At 36.0% G+C, this 22,213-nt stretch overlaps 6 protein-coding genes across 20 annotated transcripts; 1 reads left to right on the top strand and 5 right to left on the bottom strand.

The window, feature by feature from the left end:
- The first annotated feature begins 649 nt into the window (after window positions 1-649).
- LOC127258566 (uncharacterized) lies at window positions 650-7,151 on the top strand. Of its 9 annotated transcripts, none has more exons than XM_051285447.1 (9): window positions 650-940; window positions 2,337-3,351; window positions 4,136-4,326; window positions 4,898-4,985; window positions 5,525-5,579; window positions 6,073-6,214; window positions 6,413-6,565; window positions 6,664-6,854; window positions 7,004-7,151. In XM_051285447.1, exons 2-7 carry the CDS (start codon window positions 2,355-2,357, stop codon window positions 6,503-6,505), a joined length of 1,566 nt encoding a protein of 521 aa, XP_051141404.1. In that variant the 5' UTR covers window positions 650-940; window positions 2,337-2,354; the 3' UTR covers window positions 6,506-6,565; window positions 6,664-6,854; window positions 7,004-7,151. The 9 variants fall into 9 exon arrangements, with proteins under 9 accessions (XP_051141404.1, XP_051141405.1, XP_051141407.1 ...); XM_051285448.1 differs by having other exon boundaries at window positions 6,710-6,854; XM_051285450.1 differs by having other exon boundaries at window positions 6,076-6,214.
- Window positions 1,174-16,891, bottom strand: LOC127258565 (uncharacterized). 4 transcript variants are annotated; one of them, XM_051285444.1, is made up of 7 exons: window positions 16,456-16,891; window positions 16,227-16,305; window positions 15,173-15,856; window positions 14,846-15,085; window positions 14,530-14,772; window positions 13,660-13,941; window positions 13,146-13,516 (listed from the first exon to the last, which is right to left on the bottom strand). In XM_051285444.1, exons 1-5 carry the CDS (start codon window positions 16,871-16,873, stop codon window positions 14,613-14,615), a joined length of 1,581 nt encoding a protein of 526 aa, XP_051141401.1. In that variant the 5' UTR covers window positions 16,874-16,891; the 3' UTR covers window positions 13,146-13,516; window positions 13,660-13,941; window positions 14,530-14,612. The 4 variants fall into 4 exon arrangements, with proteins under 4 accessions (XP_051141403.1, XP_051141401.1, XP_051141400.1 ...); XM_051285446.1 differs by lacking the exons at window positions 13,146-13,516; window positions 13,660-13,941 and adding an exon at window positions 1,174-1,183; XM_051285443.1 differs by having other exon boundaries at window positions 13,660-14,772.
- On the bottom strand, window positions 7,375-10,696 carry LOC127258568 (peroxidase 72). The gene is made up of 4 exons (XM_051285458.1): window positions 8,780-10,696; window positions 8,503-8,694; window positions 8,242-8,407; window positions 7,375-7,790 (listed from the first exon to the last, which is right to left on the bottom strand). Exons 1-4 carry the CDS (start codon window positions 9,005-9,007, stop codon window positions 7,375-7,377), a joined length of 1,002 nt encoding a protein of 333 aa, XP_051141415.1. The 5' UTR covers window positions 9,008-10,696.
- On the bottom strand, window positions 10,851-12,926 carry LOC127258569 (uncharacterized). Of its 3 annotated transcripts, none has more exons than XM_051285459.1 (3): window positions 12,796-12,926; window positions 12,087-12,310; window positions 10,851-11,198 (listed from the first exon to the last, which is right to left on the bottom strand). In XM_051285459.1, the coding sequence occupies exons 2-3, from the start codon at window positions 12,252-12,254 to the stop codon at window positions 11,001-11,003; spliced, it is 366 nt and encodes a 121-aa protein (XP_051141416.1). In that variant the 5' UTR covers window positions 12,255-12,310; window positions 12,796-12,926; the 3' UTR covers window positions 10,851-11,000. The 3 variants fall into 3 exon arrangements, with proteins under 3 accessions (XP_051141416.1, XP_051141417.1, XP_051141418.1); XM_051285460.1 differs by having other exon boundaries at window positions 12,746-12,802; XM_051285461.1 differs by lacking the exon at window positions 12,796-12,926 and adding an exon at window positions 12,683-12,744.
- Window positions 13,355-13,899, bottom strand: LOC127258028 (dehydrin DHN1). The gene is made up of 2 exons (XM_051284667.1): window positions 13,660-13,899; window positions 13,355-13,516 (listed from the first exon to the last, which is right to left on the bottom strand). The coding sequence occupies exons 1-2, from the start codon at window positions 13,897-13,899 to the stop codon at window positions 13,355-13,357; spliced, it is 402 nt and encodes a 133-aa protein (XP_051140624.1).
- Window positions 16,892-17,496: 605 nt separating the features above from the next.
- LOC127258285 (AAA-ATPase At5g17760-like) lies at window positions 17,497-19,426 on the bottom strand. Of its 2 annotated transcripts, none has more exons than XM_051285079.1 (2): window positions 18,371-19,426; window positions 17,497-18,029 (listed from the first exon to the last, which is right to left on the bottom strand). In XM_051285079.1, exons 1-2 carry the CDS (start codon window positions 19,400-19,402, stop codon window positions 17,664-17,666), a joined length of 1,398 nt encoding a protein of 465 aa, XP_051141036.1. In that variant the 5' UTR covers window positions 19,403-19,426; the 3' UTR covers window positions 17,497-17,663. The 2 variants fall into 2 exon arrangements, with proteins under 2 accessions (XP_051141036.1, XP_051141035.1); XM_051285078.1 differs by having other exon boundaries at window positions 17,497-18,032.
- Between the last annotated feature and the right edge of the window lie 2,787 nt (window positions 19,427-22,213).

The raw sequence follows: 22,213 nt of genomic DNA on the forward strand, positions 1-22,213 counted from the left end.
ATCGTCTGACCTATCAACAGACCTTTCTTCGCCCGACTTCCTTTTTCGACTGACCCCCATAGCAGCCAACCTTTGTATCAACCGACCCATTTATCCGACTGCGGATAATCCGACCTGTTTGCCCGACCGCGGACCATCTGACTTGCTTATCTGATTGAGAACCAACCGACTGAGAACCCACCGACTGACTCTGGATACCTTATTATTATTATTATTATTATTATTATTATTTTTTGTGCGTAACAATAGTATATGAATTACAACTAAAAAAGAATTTTAATTTCCTAAATAAAAAATATATATAAATTAAAAGTAAAATATACTCTGTTTATCAGTCTATAAGATTCATATTACCTTTGTCATAATGGTATAATTTTTTTTTTTTTTTTTATCAAAATAGTACTTTTACAATTTTTTTTAACTTGTACTATATTTAAAAATAAATAGTAAATAAAATATTTAAAATCGGACAAAGTATTACTTCTTTCGTCTCACCTAGCATATCCGATTATCGTAGATATAAAAGTTTAAAATAAATATAATTAATAAATAATTAAAAATATATTAATAAAAATAATTATGATGTAATATAAATAATTATCATTTTGGATTATATATATAAAAATTAAAATAGTTAAGCTATGAGATGTTTGAGAAATGGAAAGGACGGTGTGACCGGAGAGAGTATTTCAAATTATTCCCAAATTACAAACCCTAATTTACTCCAGCCCGCCGCTCGCTCACCCGTTCTCTCCCTCAGCATCCGACCGCCGCCGCCGTCGATAGTCGCGCCGCCTTCGCGTGGCCGCAGTTCCACCGCCGGCGTTCGTTCCCCGTCCAATCTGCACGCACCCGGACTCAGGCCACGCCACCCCGTCGGCCGCCTTCGCCCGCCTCTCCTTCCACCGTTCGACCGCCCGCCCAGTTGGAGCTCCACCCGGTAAGTTTGTGTTTGTTTTCACCGCTGAGACTTTTGGATTTATCGATTCAGTAGGCTCGTTTCAGTAGAATTTTGGATTCATCGATTTATTTTCACGGTCGGCTCCATACATTCGTCTGCATTTTCCACTAATTGGTGGTCTGAGAGCGTTGCGTTGTAAGATTCAACAACAGTGTCCGAGACCTTAGGTGAGGGGAAAACAGAGAATGTCATCATCATCCTGTCGGGATACTCTTCTCTGATCTTGGAGATCAGCAGAGTTCCCATTCCTGATCTCGTGCCTCCTCCGACTGAATGGCACAATTTGAATCCTGTAAATACAGAAAATTAGTTTCGTAGCTAAAGGTTGCGTAGACTGCTAGATTTGAGTGTCAGGTGTTACCTTGTAGCAGTCACAGTTCTCTGCTTCCTTACGAACAACGTCGATCAATTCAGCTCCTTCAGTGTAATGCCCCTTTGCCCAATTGTTTCCCGCACCATTTTGCCCGAACTCAAAGTTATCAGACCGAAATATTTTCCCATATGGTCCAGTCCGTAGGCCGTCCATAGTCCCCGGTTCCAGATCCATAAGCACGGCCCGTGGGAGATATCTCCCTCCACTAGAAAGGCTTATTATTCATACTTCTGTGCGTTGGGTACAAACGATGAAATTAACATAGAAATGATAGTAAATAATAGAATTGTAGAGATAGAATGAGAATTAGTTTCTATATGTTAAAATTGATGATTAAATTGTAACATAGAAATGCAACAATAGGGATGAATCAATCAAAAGAAGATTATAGGTTTGGGAAAGGAAGGATTTTAGTAGAGTAGAAAACCGTGGAAAAGAAATTTGATTGTGGTTTGAAATTGATTTGAAATAGAGCGTTGCTTTGAGTATTTGTTTAAATACTAGTACTATTATTTTGATGTGATGTTTAGAGAAAATAATGTATTTTTATTGGAAACAGTGCTAAGTGAATAGTAATTTTTTTATTTTGGTTTTGGTTTTGATTTTGATTTTTAAGTTGAATAATAATTTGAATATGATGTTTTGTGGAGAATATAATGTATATTTATAACAACTTATGAAAAATGAATAGTAAAAAGAAATCAATAAATTACCAAATGAAAATACTCTGTATTTCTAATTTATTGTGTCTATTTTCTATTTTGATTTTTTTGGCTAAGACAAACAAGATAAATGAGATATTTCCATTTCTCTGTACTAAAAGTTTCAATTTTTTATTTTTTTATGGAAGTTTGCTATGTCATAATTGTCCGTTTCTGAAGTTGAATCCTTGTTAAAAATTTCAAAACAATGAAGCTAATGTATGCACAAGGTGATGTAGCTGCAATTTATTTGGAAGTTGTTATCTAAATAAATCTCTTTCGATTCGCCATTTTGATGTAGGCTTAGTAGCGCTTCAATATGAGAGAAGAAGACATAAACCGGTGCCAAATTCAGGACTGGTACCCGAAATTCTCGTCCGTATCCATCAAAACCATAATCCACGAGCTTCCAGAGTCCTTCATCCAATACCTTCTCGATGATTCCGGAACCTTCCTGCTCCCGCATTCAATAACTAACGACGATGCCCTGCCGAACCGAGTCCATAAACCCGAAGATGAAGAAGATTTTGTCGCATTGGAAGGATCTGAAAACGAAGCAGAGGAACCGACGCTGCCGCCGTCTTTCCCCGAACTAGAAACCGCAGTTAAAGCTTCGATCGAATCCCTAGGAGGCGCAGTTTTTCCTAAGCTCAACTGGAGCGCTCCCAAAGACGCAGCCTGGATCAGCTCAACCGGGAATCTCAAATGCACCAATCTCGCCGAGATCGCGCTCCTTCTAAAATCATCCGACTCGATTGTCCACGACCTTTGCCATGCCTATGACTCATGTGTCGACAGCAAGACTTCATTGAGGCCCGCAAAGTTTTGCCTTGCGCTCCGAAAATGGCACCCCTCGTTAAAGCCCGAGATGGAATTCCGTTGCTTTGTGCGCAGTAATGTCCTCTTGGCCATTTGTCAGCGCGAGGTTACCAATTTGTATCCGGCCCTTATCGAGAGAATAGCTGACTTGAAGGCCAGAATTCACGACTTTTTCCTCGAGGAGGTGAAAGGGAGTTTTGAATCCGAGAGGTATACATTCGATGTTTATGTTAGAAAAGATTTTCGGGTTAAGCTTTTGGACTTCAACCTGTGGGGTGCCCCGACACTTCCTTTGCTATTTACATGGGATGAACTGGAAGAGATGCCGATGTCTGGATCAGGGGACGGCGAATTGGAATTCAGGATTGCCGAGAACCGGTGTATTCGGCCGGGGCTGAAAACTGCAGTCCCTTTTGATTATTTAGATACGAGCCCTGGGAGCGGATGGGATCAGTTCTTGAAGAATGCTGAGGAGGAACTGAAGCACCAAACTTCAGGTACTTCCTGACTTCAACTTTGATTTCAATTTTAGGGTACCATTGATGTGCTGATGGTATATGTTTTTAGTTTAGATATGGGCCCCTTCATGGTTTGGAGAATATAGAAATGATATACTTGAATTTGAATCCAGTCTTAATTAAAAAATATTTAAGTTTATTCTCTCTTTCTCGTGCACCTGCAATTCTTATTTTTCATTTCAATTTATCTTTTACTCCCTTGTTTCGATGACCGCTCCGATTCGAACTGAACTGCCTGTTTGGAACTGACCGCGCAAGTTTGATTAATAAAATTTTAAAAGTAACGAGACAACAAAAAAAAAATGATTTTCTTCCCTTCTAATTGTACTGATTATGGAGCCTAGTGCAACAGCGGTGGCGTCCCTATCCCTGCCACCGCCGCCGTCAATTTCTTTGTTCAGTCGCTCATCAGGTACATCTCTCTCATTTCCATGGAACTACTTCCTGCACTCTGTTATGTTACTTCTAAGTTGTTTCTGCATTTGGATTTTCAAATCCTGTGGATTTAGAATATTTTCGATTTTTTTTCAAATGTAGACCTACTTGATGTCCAATTCCCAATTTATCTATACTGGTCGGCGCTCACTCAACTTCATCATCTTCGCCTTTTTTTTTGTCCCGATAAAGAACAATGAATCACTACCTTATGATTTTCCTTTTAATTGTGTATTTATTTCCTTGTACCTATTCAAATCCTGTAATTTATTACCCTTTGTTCATTATAATGCAAAGGCTATACACATTCATCATTGTATGCTGACAGAATCTAACATGGAGCCATTAGTAATTACAAAAGGACGGTATACATATGTACATGATGTCAAGAATGGCGGATCCAAAGCCATAGATGTTCATCATATCATTCATGCAAGAAGCAGTGCAAGTATTCTTATGTTTTGCAGATATGCTATTCTTTTGAGCATCTTGTGCATAGTTGTTGTGTTATACTTGCAGGTATATGTTGTAGTCTAATCGGGCTTCCTTTTTTTTTTTTTTTTTTAAGTGAATGCTAGCAATTGTTATGCCTATAATGATACATTTTCATTGCTAGATTCTTGATAGATTTGAGCTCAGTGTTGTAATGTTTTCATGCCTTCATACTTCACAATCTATATTTCAATCTTCGTAGTCAAGACTCAAGCTATATGTTTAGGAGTTTATGCTATCAGTTTTTTTTTGTTACAATCTCATGAAACTTACTGGCAATATCTTTTTTCCTGGAATTTTGGATGCTTCGTAGTTTTAGTTTGTACATCTGTAGATGTCATGACAGTTAGTTCCATATTTATTTGAGAAAGTAAAAATTTGAAAAATGAAAAATGCAAGGTATGGTTATGCCCATCTGAAAGCTATAGCATGTGCCTACAGGTTGTATTGATGTTTTTTCTTGTCTAAAATTCCCATAAATATTAACTGTGAGATGCTTTTCGTGTATTCTCGTTATCTAATGCATGTTTTAGGTCAAACCATTCTTATATTCTATGTTATGTTTCAGAACATGACTGGTTTCTGCTAACTTTTGAAGCAGGAGAAGTTTGCTATTAATGTTATCTGGATCCTTATCGTGGCTGGTTTATTTTTAAGACAATTTGAGAGAAAGAAGGTTGAGAAAGGTGAGGAGTTGAGTAATAAATGCATCTTTGTCCTCAAATATTTGAACTATAATCATAATTGGGTGAATGTACATCTCTTTTAATGTCCAAGTTTGATGGTGGTTGCTTTGCCTGTCATCTGGCATTCCAGAACTCAAAATGATTGTGTTTGTATAAAACACTGATTTCTTTAAATCTTTTTTTACATTCCTTTGTACCCAATAACTTTCGGATTCTGTTTGTGAATCTTCTTTTTATATCACCCTTTACCAATATATATTGTTTAACATTTTCTATCCCATCACATGTAACGTAATATTGTATCCAAAACTTGACTGAGCTTGCTTTGATCCTTAACTGTTTCTGTAATTATGCTGGGAGCTAGCGTACATATATGGAGATTATTTCCTGAAGTGCAATTTTATTTTTTAGCTAAATGACACTGGTCTGATTAGCTGAAAAAGTTTAGCGGAAATAAAAGGATTATAGTTGGTGTTAGTAAGATATTTCCTTTCATCGTTTCTTAAGTTATGACATTTTGTTTTTTATTTGTCTAACAGAGACGGTTACAATTTTTCCAACATTCGGGGTGCAGCTTCAAACATCTTACAGAGGGTAAAACACTTTCTTTTAATTCTCTGCGGAATGTACTGATTTTGCTTCTTCATGGTTTATAATGGCTGGTGTAATACGTTTCAAGACATGGACCTTATCAAAGTGTAGAACATTAATTTCATAAATTAATGAAGTATTTATATTACAAAGTAATCCCCAATAAAGTGAAAAAAACATAAAATCCCTTTGACATTACAATATATTAGCTATGTGACTTCTTTAAGATTAACTAATATCCTAGATCTTCGATATGTTAGAAAGTTGTTTTAGAGATTGGACAAAATACTAAATGCATAAAACACAGTGATTGAAGTGAATGATATCATAGCACAAGGTTACGTGGTGGAGAAGAATAAAAAAACCAAACCATGACAAATTTCAAAATTATTCAATGGAAGAACAACTATATATTGAAAGAGATTTAAAATGTGAAGAACCAAATAGCGCTGGTGCATACTTCCTAACCTTCTTAACTAATTGATTTTGTTTGCAGCAGTGGGAGAACAGTTTGCCACTTTGTTCCAATTGGCAAGATCTTAAAACCTGTCTTGAATGAATGTGTGACTCCAGTTACCTGCTACTGGAGTCTATCTCTAATTCTACGTGGAGAGGAACAACTTTTGCTAGTGTTCAAGGTAGCTCATTTTTAAACTTTTTGAAATAGTTTTCCTTTAGTATTTGCTGTGTGAGAACGACAAGAATTTAGATTTTGGTTGTTTATGGGTACATAATGGATCTTTAATGCTGGGTTGTTAGCTATGGGTTGAGATCAAATTTTCATGCCAAATACTTGTGTTTTTAACATTTTCCATGTGTTCAATTTCTATTTCTAGGAATCATATCCTCCTGTTGCAATGCTTGTCCCCATTTGGAAGGCTTTGTGCACTGATATTGATGATAAAGAATGTCGTGATGGCCATTCGTAATGTGGCACTGGATGATGGGCTAGAGAGCAATAGAAATCTAATATATTGACCTTGTCAGAGGTAATTTGGCATTTTTAATAGGCATATAGCTTCTGTCGTTGTGAGGGGTTTTGTTTGATCAAAAGAGGAAGAATGAAATTTTTCATCTATCCTTTCAGGTACTTTATTTATTTTTTTGAAGAATTCCAGCATGACACTTTTCAGGCTTGAAAATTCTCACATAGCTACAGCCATTGCAATTACCGAAAACATGGGCAGTTCAGTAACTTCCAAATATGTAAAACCATTAACCCACAGCTGACCATTTCCCATGCTGCTCATGTCCAGTGCCAGTGGTCATCCCCGCCAGGTAAGTTGAAATGCAATGCGCCTGCAAAAGTTTCATTAGACTCTATGATATCCAGAGTCCCCCCTAAGGATCAAATTTTTTTATTTTATTTTTTTGTTTTCATTCTGTACCTTATGCCATGACAAAGGTTGCTGTTTGTTTGTAATCAGGGAGCCTTTTGTCCATTCAACTGCAGAAACATTATCTGGCAAGACAAGATTCTCGGTTTCTCGTTTCATCCCAACCTATTTGAAGAAAGGTATTCAGGAGAATGATTCCCATGTACAGTATATATATATATATATATACACACTCCAATAATATACATATTTTTTGGAGATTGATTAGATAGCATATAAAGAGAAGAAACTTGTAAAAGGTGTGGACACACCCGATGTGAAACTGTTATTTTCAGACAAACAACATGAATTGAGACAGGGAATTAAACAAGAAGAAGACAAAGCAACATGGATTAATTCAGACAACAACGAACATGTATATATATATTAAACATCCCGATTGATTCTCTCATGACTCCTCCTCAGGCTTTGTTTATGTATCTGCAATGCTTTCTGATTTCACCCCTGAAGCCCGTTAATGGAGATATGTTTCCCATTTTAACCATGGACTTGGCGAACTGCTCGAAGAAATCCTCGTTGCTCGCCGCGTACTTTTTCACGAGCCCCAGCGAGATAGGATTCTTTGTCACCAGGATTTGGTCCGAACTCAGAAGCCCCTTGTAGCTCAGCAAGTTCCTGAAGTAGCTGTTGTCGAATGCTGTCGGGGAAATGAAGTCGAGAAAGAAGAGGTTCTGATCGCCGCCGGACTTGGGACATCCGGCGCGCAACTTGGATGCATACGATTGGTCCAACGTGTAGTCGGGCTGCGAGTTTCCCGTCTGGTTGTATAGCCTCTGTCTGAAGCTTACACATCTTGCATTTCCTATGGTATGGCTTCCTGTACATGTTTGTGTGTGTTGATATATTATTGGTTAGCACGATGATGCAATTTAATTATGATTAGCCTTCGATATTGTTCTAATGTCCTTTTATATGTAGAGATAAGGACATTTACTAGTGCAATTACTACTGAAATTAAAACATGTGTTTTATGTACTTATTATTATGTTTTATATAATGAATTTATATTATGTTAAAATATAATATGTATTTAAAATCAATCATGACATAACATATGGTGGTACATAAACTATTATACCATGTCTTTTATAATTTGTGTTGAGATCAATATGAATTCATATGTTATATTTGTATTATATTATATATCATGTAATATTGATATATGTTTTGTGTGATTCCAACACTCTGCTTACTTACCTATAGTCACCACAGTAACAATCGTCATAGAGATATGCATGAATATTAAGCATGAGAAGAAGCGAGCATACCGGATAATGCCACAAGATCGACAATGTCCAATCCTTGCAACTTGAACTTTGTAAGAATAGTTTGGAATGTGTTGTTAGGGGCAGGTATGTTGTTGTTCGAACCACTCAAGCTCGCGCCTAAGGAGTCCCGTCTTCCCAACGGAACCACCCAACTTGGCCCTCCGCTCTACGCAAAAAACAGAAAGCATAAACACGATCAAGAAGGCTCGTCACTCACTCGCCAAAAAGTGTTTTTTATTTTTTCTTTTTTTAACAGCTTACAATCACGGTGGAGTCCCGAGCAGCAAGAGCCATTATATCGGCGCAAGAAACGGTATGAGGGCACTCTTTCTCCACGGCTGCTTTGATCTCATCGATCACTTCGAACCCGCGTGCAGAATTCCTATTCGGATTCGATCTCTTCTCGCTCACAAAGCTTCCCGTGCTGTCCAAAAGTATCGACGCATCGCATCCCTTTACACGAAGCACACATTAGCAAACACATCAAATACGAAGATACGGCGTAATAGTGGAAGAAAGTAAATAACGAATAACTAACCTTGACAAAGCAGTCGTGAAAATGGAGGCGGAGGAGCGAGGCAGCCATTCGAGCTTCACGGGCAACGGCCTTGGCAATGACTGATTTGACGATATCTTGGAGTCTCGGACACGACCGATCGTAGAATTGCGGGAAGAGATAGCCTCCATAGTTTTTGTGGCAGAGACAAAGAGGCGAAAAAGAAAAAGAAAGAAGAAACACAATCAAGAATAAGTTGAATTTGGCCATTGTGTGTTATGAATGTTTTCGATTAGACTCGGCTTGGAATGTCACAAGTATTATTTATAGAGATTATATGAAGGAGAAATGATGGAGTTGGTGAGATTTTTGAGTTGAAATTTACAAAGTAGGAATGTCTTTTTTCTTAGGAAATGCTTCTTCATACATTAGTATTAGCTTACAATTATTTCAACAACTTTTCTACATTGCTTTGTACAAATGATCTTTTCTTTTTCAAGGTATTCTACAATATATATATATATATACATATATTTAAAAATGAATTTTCGATCGCATTGAAAATATAAGATAAAATATTCTCTAGGTCCGGTAATAATAAAGATATTTTGTAATTTAGAAGGTTCATTTAAATCCCAAATATTCTCTTTTATTATTATTATTATTATTATTATTATTATTATTATTAATTCTTGAAGCAATGGCAGTCTCATTGGCTCCATTTCTTGCAAGGTATTTTACATGGAACGTTAAGGCAAATAAGGCATACACATACACGTATATGTATGTCTATACACATACGCAGCTACTTAATAATAGGGATGTGATTCCTAGTCATACTTATTTTATTATTATTTCTTTCACAAAAATGACATTTATAGATTTTATGCCAACATAAAAAATAAAAAAAATAAAAAAATAAAAATGACACAAAATAAAATAGATAGCAGTAAGTACATTTTTAGTAAAATACAAAGATGAGTCACTTAGTCACCATGTTTCTTATAAAATATGATAATTTTTCTTACAAAATATTATTTAAATATAAAATATCCATCCTAAGGTGAGAATTGTCCTAAATGTGGAGGTGGGGAAGGATGGGAAAGTGTAGTGAGTAGAAGCACCTGCTCTGTTGACAAATGGACACTGTATCTGTAATCTGTATGTATCCTAGTACTAATTGGCTATGAAGATGATCATCAGAGAGAGAAAGATAAAGATAGGTAGAGAGAGAGACTAACATATGATATGACACAAACTACTTCTAGTCTTAGGTTAAAATATATATATATTTATATAAAAATATATAATCTTGACTGCCAAAACATATTGAGATTAGGACAACTACTCCCCCTCATCCTGTTCATTCTTCTTTCCATCTAATAATCCTGTCGTCTACAGAATCTTCCAATTTAGTTTGCAACCAAACATACCAGAAAGAAAAATAAATAAATTAATAAATAATTCTATCTTTCTTTCTTGGCTAAGAGAAGCAGTTCCATAAACCTGACTAAAATGCCTTGACTTGATCCTATAATGTGAGCAAGATCAGCACATAGTGAGTGTATGCCATTTTTGGCCATCCCTAAACCCTATATCGGTAATATTGTAGTGACTATAAAGCGCCGAGCTAATCCTAATGAAGCGCTTTAGTGTTGCCATTGTTTCGAGAAACTTTGACATCTATGAGGTTTTGGACATTAATGAGATTCAACGGCGTATTACTATGACTATCGTGTGTGCATATCTCTAGAGAGCTCGACTAAATCTCAAATGATCAACACATAAAACATATTAACATAATATCAAGACATCAGATAAACTAACATCATACGACAATAGTCCATAAGGTATATACTGTAATTAAACTCAGCATATAAGGTATATAGAAACAACATAACCTTAAAATATAATTGGTAACACTGTAAAAATCAATCCGGACATTCTATTCATTCAAGTCATGTGTTGTCAACGTATATTTTATATATTGTTGGCACAATACTAATTAATTTAAATAAGCACCCTAACCAATCCGAGTCAATATATATATCACTTTCAAAACCTATGCTCCAAACAAAACTAGATCTATAGACACATTTAAGCACACCTATCCTCACATTGCAAGTAATAATATCATGTCGCAAAAACAAATTTATCCGAGCTCTTGGCAAGTATTTACAGAGTACAGATGTGTCGTAAACATTTTTAACAAAACCAAATAATCTCATGATTAGAATCAAATAATTATCTTAGCCAAAAACATTTATGGTTTCGACCTTGAAGCATCATCAGTTCTAGGCCTCGTCTGCTTCACAACAGGTTTAGTGAACCATGTCGTGTATAGAAATTGCTTGTGAGGCCCGACATGGTTACATATTTGCCTTAGCTTTTGCCGCTCCCTCATCCATCTCATAACCATTTTCATGTGCCTCTTGCTATCAAGTCCTTTTAACCCAACGTCCTGCTCGCAGGAAACTACTTCTTTAACATACGAAAGTAAAAATAATAACTGATTGATCACACAAAAAATACAAGCTTTATAGTAACCATGGAATGTCAAAGGAGAACCATTCTTTTTAATATGTTTTCAACTTTCTTTTAGCCTTATTTATCAGCATTTCCCTCTTTAAAATAGAAAGGGTATGTTTAGTATATAGAATGAATCCTAGATAAATGATAATAGATAGTAAAATTGAAGAGAAAGAGAAAGAAAATATAATTGCTTCTTTTGTTTGGTAGGCCGGAGTATTCAACAGAGATATATAAATCAATTGTAAATTTGTAATTTACTCAAACAAATATTATATATACAAAGTAACAATTTAAAATTACTATAATCAATAACAAAAATATGTCAGAAAAACTTTATCATCAATCTACAAAATTCTCAAATCAATGGCAGATGGTGTGATGACAATGATGGCGGTGGAGAAGAAAATTTTGGGAAAAAAACAATGGAAGACCGTTTTTTGATGCGGAATCAAAAAAAGGTTAGAGATAAGTCTATGTTTTTTCTTCTACTCTCACAAATTCAATTCTCATTTCTCCACGGACAACAAAAGAGAACTGGAAATTAAGAATGAAATTTCTTTCCAATCTTAAATTCTCACGTCCAAACAAACAGTCAAAATATGTTTTTGTGCATTTAACTGTTCTCAATTTCCTATACCAAACAAGTTCAAAACCTAATTTTCATTCAATATATTCTCTATTCCAAATATCATATTCAAACCATATCTATGTCACCTCAAACACCTAGTTTACATTCAATTTGTTGCTATATCCAAATCAATCAAAGACACCAATACATATCCAAAATATTCAAAAGTTGAAAAAAATTCTGGAATACCTTAACATGCTCCCATGTATTGGCGATGGTTAGAGGACCATGTTCCTTCAAGATGTCGAAAATCACCCTTGTGAGTGTTTGCGTTTGCTCTGGAGGAGTTTTGAGTTCTATCGGTTTCATCTTCGGTTTTGGTTTCTTTGCCATATATCTTATTGCAGTTGCAAACATGATGATAACCTTTTAGCAGCTGTGTACCCAATGAACAAAGAACTCCTTTCTTAGCTCTGTGACAGAGTTTAATTAACCTTTTGAGTGATTATCCAGAAGAAATCTCCACGATAAATCATAGAAATCAAATTAAGATTCTACAGATGACAGATGGCCAGCATCGAAAGTGGGGCTTGCAAATTAGAATGAGATATATATTTCGAAAAATAAAAACTCGAAACTTTGCCACACTGCTCAGTTCCATAGCTTTAATTTCCGGAGAAAAAGGTCAATATGAAACTCGAAATCGCTCAAGAAATAGAAAATGATTTCACAAAATGTTTAAATTTCATGAATTGCTTGTCCGACAAAGGTCGATATAATCGCAAATAAGAAAACAGCAAAATCCTAAAAATTGCTGCAATATACTTGATAATTCTCACACTTACAAAATAAATTGAAATAACAAAACATCGAACACGTCAAAAATCAAAATTACTGTGAATCCTTACGGTTGCTTCTCTTATAGCCCTAGGAAGTGAAAAAAGGGAGCAGAACTTACAGTTATTTTGATGCAGCTGTAGCTTCTAGAGACGACTCCAGCTCACCAAACAACCAACAGCGACGAAGGATCGTTTTTCTCGATCCGATTGGCCTTGATTTGGGAATTGAGAATACTGCTAATTAGAGTTGCCCAATTGCCTTTTCAATTGGGCTGAAGATCGGTGTATTTTGGCTGGGCTGGCCTGCTCTTATAATGGAGGGCTATCGATTTGGTAGTTCCATTTGGGTTTTAAAAAGAAAAGGCTATAATTTGATTTTATTTTCTAGGAGGTGTTTCTATTTTGTTTGTCAGAATTATTTTTGCAACTGATGAATTAGCTATGGGTATATGAATCGGGAACAGCCTCATACATCAAAACAAACATATATATATATATACACACACATACAATACATACAGTACACGCCTGCCTTCTCATGTAAGTAGCTGAGAATGGCGGCTTATTGCAGCCTCGTACGCCAAAAACGTACACACACACAGATATATGTATTACAGAGACGGTGAAGTATTGCTTTAATTACATGATTAATTCAGTCTTGGATCCTTTTCACCATCTTCAAATCTTTTCATGGTGTACGGCGGCGCCGCCGTGCACTTCATGTCCAGCGGCGGCGGCGGCACCATCCGTCTTGTGACCGCCGCCGGGGAGCATATCCTTTATCTTCCCCATCAGGCCCTTCTTCTTCCTCCTCCCACCTTGCCCGTCGTCCTCCGAAGACTGCCTTCCACCCAAATACAATAATCATTCATAACAAAAAATATATATATTAGCTATTTCAAAAAAAAAAAAAAAAAAATGATTGTTGATTAATAGTAATATCGAAATTAAAAAAGAGTATTCTTTAATCTATGGTTATATACCGAGCTGGAGGCGCTGCCAGAGCGGCGGTGGTGGCCGCCTTCCTCCCTTCCAGCATCAACTTTTCCGGCCTCCGCCCCGTGGTTTCCGGTCATCCCGTAACCTCCAACAGCACCACCGGCGGCCCCATATTGATCCGTCTTGTAAGCTCCTCCGGTGTTTCCAGTAGTTCCATATTCTCCTCCATGGACTCCATACTTTTCGTCGCTCTGCCGCCCGTACTGCTCGCCGTACTGTGCCATATTCTCAAAATATACTCACTGAAACTTGGTACCTTCTCTGATCTGCAACTTAGTAGTTAACCAATGGCATATATATGTATATACATATACATACAAATGTAGCAGAGAAGATGCAATAAGCAAATCAATGGAATGCCACGTAGAGTTTCTGGATTGATCAATCAACACATCCACAGAAATTTCCACAAGTGTCCTGGCAGTGTCGGCAAATTAAAATTGCAGTCCCCAAATCAACAAGATATGCATAGATTTCAAAGAAAGGATCTTTCTTGCAGACAATCTACAGATATGCCATTTCGGGGCTTACAGGTGTCCCGACTGCAAAACTACATCTGACACTTTTGGAACTTACAGAAATGTCATTTCAGAGCTCTTTATCAAATAATATTTCTTCTCACAATACATCAAATCAAATACACATGTAATTGCATCCCAAATTTGATCAAGAACTGATATATAGAGAATGAAATAAGTTCTAACACTGATTGGATAAGTATAAAAAATGTCAAGCCACATATAGAGTGGATGAAGGGCGTTGATGACTGTTGATTCCGTAGTAAATATATATCTAGATATATATTCATATGTATATATGATTTTGGCTGAAAGAGTGAACTAGCAGACACATACCGTTGCTAATTGCCTAATTCACTTGCTTTGCTCCTTGGGGATGTGAGTGAATCTCGGGTATATTTGTTTGTGTTAGTCGCTATCTATCTCCTCAAGCTAGACATCGATAAACCCTGTAATGAAGCGCAGGATGGCGGATACAGGCTATTGGCCTCCTCGAGAATTCTAATTATCTTGTGTATTTGAGTTGAAAACATGTAGATTTCATCGGCTTGATTTTTACGAACCCAGTCTTCGAGAGTCCTGACCAGTATTCAAGCCCAACAAACATGAGTTCATAAGGATATAAGGAAATGGATTTTAATATGCAAGTTACCTCGAATTATGTTCGGTGTCGTGAGCAGAGGCAGAAAAAAGGACTTTGATACTGGGAAGCATAACAAGCTTATCAGCAGCAGATTCGGTAGAGCAACAGCTCCATGAATTAGGATTCAGAAGAATAATTTGAAGAACGCTGGATTTAGTTCGAATGTCTCTAACAATAGTTCTGTACGATAGTTCATCTTCTGCACTTTCCAGCAACTGACTAGCAAACATTCTCTCAAGGGTGTAGTTCCTATTTCGATTGTACATTAATGGATCAGCAAGTAATCAAGAAATAATAAGAATCTGAGATTAGAGTACGAAGAACAATGTAACTTACTTGAATGCATCGTCAGATAGATTGCAGGGAACACAAGTTGATACACAGCATTTGAATAGACGAATTCCACCATCTAGAGGCGCATTATCATCAACACAAGGATAAGCTCCTATAAGACACGAGCAATCTGGGCAGCAAAATTCGACCCACCGGATATCATTAGAAAGGCCTGAAGATCTAACCATGAAACCATTTCCAAGATAACCGTTCAGAAATACTTTCTGAGTTTCCAACAGTTCAGCATTTGCTTTAGTAATTTCTGCACTTAAAGTGGTTCCTGGTGTTTCTTCAGCATTCGATTTTCCATGACAGCATTCTGTATGACTCTTCTCATTTGCAACCACTATCTTATCATCAATCTTCAAAGTAGGAAAGACACTTGCTAAACTACTATCATCGAATGAATTTCGTAAACTGCTACAACTTTCAACGTGTTCTTGGGAATGTAGATCAGACTTATGGCTTTGCTTGATTGGCGCATCAGAAAAACTACAACCGAGGAGATCATCCTTGGATAAAAGAACAGATGTCGGGTTCAAGAAGCATAATCCCGGTGCACAAGTGTAGGACTTAGCATATTTTGCAACAAGCTTCTCACTTACACCAACAAATGAGCAACAACAATTCCCAAACCAATTGTCAGCGACATCTCGCCAATTAACAGATGGCAGTTCCTCGAAACAACTGTCATTAAAAGCAAAAGTGCAGAATCTGTCACTAGTGATCTTGTAGGGGAATGTATGCAAATTTCATAAGCCAAAATCAATCCGATCTTCATTCACATGGTCAGTCTAATGCCCATTTAGCTCTGGAAAAGTGTTATTAACTTAAAGTCAAACCCAATGCATAGAAAACTAGTCGGAAGATCTACTGAGTGCACTAATAAACAACCAATGCTGCTGCTAATGTTACAAGTTCGTCAGAAATGATTCTATGATCTTAAAATGCAGCCATGGAAATAGTTTTGCCGTATTCAATTAACTCAAAATTTCCATAACAGGGACAAGCAACTCAAACATGAATTGAGCAACAAAAACAGAAACCAAATGTTTACCTGAGACCCTTGGTCAATTTAAAAGAGCAATTTCTGCAGTAGAAGTGAACCTCCTTCATAAGAGATAATTTCTTCAAATCTGACATTCCAACAACACACTTAATGTTTGGAAAAGAATATACATATAAAGTCCCTTACAAAGCAAATTTTCCTAAAACCCTAGAAATTAAGGATAGCAGGAATTAAATCCAAACCCTACCAATAATTAACGAATCAAATAAACAATTACCAGAATCCAGTGACAGAGGAGGAAGAGCATCCCCTTTCTCCTCGAAATTAAGAATTGAATCGAATTCTGAAACGATAGGATGGTCGACCGGAAGCAACAAAACGAGCTTAACTTCAATGTGGTCATCAAATGCTTTCACTTGGAGAGCAGCTTCGGGATCAACCAACACCCGAGGGAGCGGGACCCGAACAATGGCCTCCATTCGGACATCACTCTCCCAAAACGACAACTCAAGAAACGATTTCTCAGGGAGAAGACTGAGCTTGAGGTCTCTGCATTGAGCAGAGGGTTTAACGCCTGGTTTGAATAAGAGTAAGCGCAGTATCGGAGTACGCGACTGAGCTTCCCACGTAAACCGCCAATTCCCGGAGGCGGCGGTCGTCGGAGGTTCATCCCCTGACGGCGTTGTTGAGGCCATTTTTGGGCTCACTGCAGTTTGGACGGCTAATTTTTAGTAAATAATAAGAAATGGTATTTGGGCTATTTTAGGGTACCAAAAAAGCCCAATTATTGGAGCCCGGCCCGTTAATTTTATTCGTACTAATTATTAAGTTAAATTAATCAAACACAAATTTTAATTCATTATGATGTTTGAAATGTAATGTTGGGACAACCCAACAATGCACAAAGATTTGCTGGAAAGTTGCAATTTCCTACTAAAGGAATTGCGTTATCCACTAAAGTCGAAATTAATTAAAGTATGAATGCCTTTGTCTTTAAGCGTAGTGAGTATATACTTTCCTTGTTGGATTTCCATGCTCCAAAGCTTCTTTCCCTTAATGAAATACCCTAAAAAAATATTCGGTCATCTACCCCACTTTCAGTCAATATAGTTTTTGCACGCATCTGTTAAAATACATCTAATTTGCAGAGTATTAGATTCGATCGAAATTATCTAGTGCGCACTTTCGGATAGCAATTGCGAATTTTCGCAAGATATATATATATATAGTTTTTGCACATGCTTAAACAATCTTTTTTGTTTTTTTTACTCAACTTGAAATTTCAAATAGGATGATTTACTATTTGATTTATAAAAGTTTGAATTGCAAATTTTACCAAATGGAAAGATCGTCGAAATTGAACCTAACTTGAAATTAAAAACTACTGAACTTTTACAACTCAAAATCAAGCAATAGTTTTAACAAAAACAAACTATCCTACTCGAACAATGTGGTCACAAGTTAACCTCTTCTATGCTCAATCCCTCATTGGTTCTTCGTTTTCTTGCATTTGAGAAAATTAAGGAGCCCTTCAAGCGATGTTTCGGCATTGTCGCTCTTCATTAGCTCCTCCGCGACCTCGGCCGGGGTAACTTTCATCTCCTCGATTAGGCCTTCGATCTCCGGGAAGCGAGGATGATCAGGATCGTTTACATTGAGGTATGTCGATGCGAGAAGTTTGAAGCCTGCTGGCGTGAGATAGGACATGTGGATGTGCATGTCCATTCGGCCCGGCCTGAGCAATGCCGGATCGAGCTTTTCCTTCTTGTTGGTGGTGAAGATTATAATTCGCTCGTCGCCGCAGCTCGACCATAGGCCGTCGATGAAGTTTAGTAATGCTGATAGTGTGAACTGCTGTCATAGATTAAGATCTATTAGTATAAAGAGAGTCTCGATTTGTATAGATATTTTTGAAAATTTGATAATATTAATAGCAATATTTAAAAATATCAAATCAAATCAAATATTGTGTTCTTTCAATATTAATTATTATAACAAAACGTACTCTAAGTTAAGAAAAAAAAATAATTCTATTAGTGTCTTATAATAAAAATATAATGACATTTTTACAAATATAATTATATTTTTAATGTTAAAATAAAAATTGTGAATAGCAAAAAATTAGAATTTTATAGTATGACATGTAAAAAATAATATATTTGATATCATATTTTTAAAAGAATATTACTAACCTGCTTTTCGCTGGAAGTGGAATTGTTGGGAATGCACTCGTTGTCGTCGTCGTCGTCGTCGTCCGTTGGACAATTCCGGTTGGGGAGCTTGACGGTGCAATCGATGTCTTCAATGACGAGAATAGACTTGTTTGCTGTCCGGAGGAGAACTTTCCTTAAATCGGAATCCTGTCGGACATTGGAGAGTTCGAGGTCGTAGATGTCGAATTTGAGGTAATTAGCCATGGCGGCAATAAGGCTGGACTTTCCGGTGCCGGGAGGACCGTACAGAAGGTAACCTCTCTTCCACGCCCTGCCTACCTTCCTGTAAAATTCTTTCCTCCTCAAAAACCTGTCCAAATCCTCAATTATGCACTTCTTCTCCGCCGGCTCCATCGCGAGCGTCTCGAAGGTCGAAGGATGTTCTAGATTGATCCGATCCCATGAAATCGAGGAAGAACAGGACGACGAGGAAAGAGTGTGGAGTTTTATCACTTTCCTTTTTGACCTAATCGAATTCGCCCATTCGAGGATGTACGGAACGTAGGTTTCCAGGACAGTCGCCTTGTGCTTCGTGTCGAAGCAGAGTTTGAAGTGGCGCTTTTTGTTGGAATTTCCGGTGTCGGAATCTTCGTACATCAAATTAGGTTTCTCCTGGACCTTCTCGACGAATTTCCAGACAAGACGAATACCTTGGAAGGAATCGACGACGGATTCGGACTGCGCGAATCGGACGCGGAAATCGGTGTCGCTGTAGCGTTTGGAGATTTTCATGTTCTGGATGTCGCGTCCGTTTTTGGTGCAGAGGTAGAGCTCGGCGGCGCCGTACACTTCGTTGGTGATCATGTCGTCGTTCTCCTCGATGATGACGGTGGTGTCGCTGTCGACGCGCCGCCACAAGTAGTGGTGGACGGCGGAGATTATGTACTGTTGCAGGCTCGCCGGAATCAGCTGCTTCAGCATCGTCTGGAGCATCATGATGAAGGTCGTCGCCGACGCGTAGGCGGCGAAGATCGACGACGCCGGCGGCATCAATGAGGACAGGAACGCCATTGTTGATTAAGGTCGAATGTTGAAAGGAATTATTGTGTTGGTATAAGATCAAGCGCTGTATATATATATATATACACGTAGAACGGGCAGGGCATGCTTAACGTATGACTCTAAGGATTTGTTTGTTCGGAAATTTGGATTTTGAGGTGTGATTTGAATATTTTTTTAATGTGAGATTCCAATATTAAAATTTTTTATATTTGTATGATAAGATATAAATAAATATTGACGTGATGTTTTTAATATAAAATTAATATTTAATATAATATAAAAATATATATATATATATATAGGTGCTTGATTTATATTTTAGAGATAAAAAATTCTCCAATCAACACACCCTTAAGAGCATTATTATTATTATTATTATTTAAAAGAACATTATTTGAATACCTATTATGCTATCCGTATAATTTCAACAAATTTGGGTGCTGTTATTTTGAAGGTTGAGATTATTGGGGGGAGTTTTGGGATTTAGATAAGATTGGAATGGATCAGATTAAGATAAGTACTCCCGTACGAAATAATTAGGGATTTGGGTGAATTTAAAGAAAATTGATTTGAATTGATATTATAATTATTTAATAGGATATTTAGTGAGAAAAAATATAGAGTATTTTTAAAAAATCATAGTTTAAATAATAATTTTTTAAAAATAAATTAAAAAAATGACAAAATAAACACACATGTTAATCTCTTTTTGTTGTCTGTTAAGCTAATTAGAATTTATATATAATATGAGTGTGTTCGCTTCCGAATTGAATTTGAGATTTTTATTTAATATTTAATTTAAATAACATTTAAATGTGATATTTTATAAAATTAATTATATATCTTTATTGTAAATTGCTTAAAAAGGGAGCTATGTATTATGGGTCTGATACCATGTTGAGAATGAATTCGAGCTTTCAATTTAAAATTAATGGGTGATAGCTAAAGTGATATAAGTCAAAGAAAGATCACATTTTTTCCAATGTGAAAAATGTTTAACAAAATCATAGAAGAGAAAATAACACAAAATATGTTAATGTACATGACACATACAAAATTAAACACGTACTTATATAAATTCAAATTATATGTTGTGTAATTATATTTCAAATAATTTATATATATATATAATATAGGAATCTACAGCTATTTTTATTATAATGTCGTAGCTTACAAATTAGTAACGTTAAGAGGATTTTAAATTATAATCTTACAAAAAGGTATTAAATCGAATTTATGATCTTAAGATCACGAATTCACGGCTCATACCATCAGAGCATCGTATCTTTAGAGACCGTATAAGTTTTGGATAGCGACAAAGTACAATGAAAAAAGGAAATCAAAAGGTCCTTACTCGTTATGGGAAAGTATGCATTACTATTTATTTACTATTATTATTATTATTTAAATTAAGTTGTGCAAGGAGAATACAGCCACGACTTTCTTTCTCTTTATATTCCCTTTACCCTTTGCCCCTTTTGGTGTCAAATGACATATACATATATATATATATAATATACTAACATGCATGCATGCATCAAAACTATAAAAATAATTATATATAAATTAAAATAAAAAATAAAAAAAAATAAAAACAAAAAAGGAACTTGTTATACTCCATATTATTAGGTATACGTGCATGCAACTTTATGGGAAATTGACCTTTGCTTTTGCAGGTTGTTCTGGCAGATCCACCGCCGTTGGATCTGATTTCGAGGGTGGAGATCTAATCTCCAGTTGACACTTGTCCTAAAAAGCCTAAATAACAAATATATGTATACATCAAAATAAAATAATCGATGAGTGTCTGAAAGAAAAGCATATACAATGAAGTGGCCCTTTTTGTCCTCTTTGTTCATTTGTGTAATAAATAGAATAATAGAATCAAGATCCATGAAGATATATAACCAATCTTATTTATTTATGGATATATAAAGATTTGCATTTGTTGGTGTGTGTGACATTCTCAACAAGATTCTGCACCTCTATATATCATCACATGCACAATATCAGTCAGTAGTGGGGGTGGGGGTGGGGGTGGGGGTGGGGGACCCTTTGCTTTAGGTGTCTGTCATTTGTGGTGTTGGATTTAGGACAAATTGTATAACCTGACCCTTGTCTTACTTATAATTATTACATGCCTATTTATCATTCATTGTTGTGTGGTTTTGGAATTGTGGTTGAAATTTTGGTTGTAGTGAGATGTTGTTTTGTAGTAATTATATTATATACTTGATTGATATAAATTTAAAAATGAATGTTAAAGTATTTAATAATAATAATAACAATAGTAGTAGTAGTTGCATCTACATAATATATTCAATTTGAATACTACTATTTCATTTCCGGATAATTATGTCATTGTTCGCTAAATTTATCCATAATTCATTTATGGTAAATAATTTTATTCACTTATAATTTTATTATTCTTAATTCAAAAATAATTATTAATTTGTGACTACTTTTCTTCTACTTACTCCAGTATCTTTTTTATAATACACATTTTACATTTTACCTAATATTTTTTTATAAATAAAATACTATGGAGTAATTATTAGTTGTGCTAGGATAATGTCGCATAAAGTGCCCAAACACAAAAAATATTTCATAAAGAATAAAATACATGTAATATAAATAAATAATATATTACATATAATTGACATAAAAAAAATTTAAACTTATCTAAGAGAAATAGGGATAAAATATTAAGTAGGTCCTTATTTTTTGAATTTGGAGAAATATTTGAAAAATGGAAAAATTAAATTGAAACAGGAGTATTATTACTGGCCAAAGACATCATATCACTTTTGAAGGAATCGT

This window comes from Andrographis paniculata, unplaced genomic scaffold, assembly GCF_009805555.1.
Source record: "Andrographis paniculata isolate CXL003 unplaced genomic scaffold, ASM980555v1 Contig59END, whole genome shotgun sequence".
Classification (NCBI taxonomy): Eukaryota; Viridiplantae; Streptophyta; class Magnoliopsida; order Lamiales; family Acanthaceae; genus Andrographis; species Andrographis paniculata.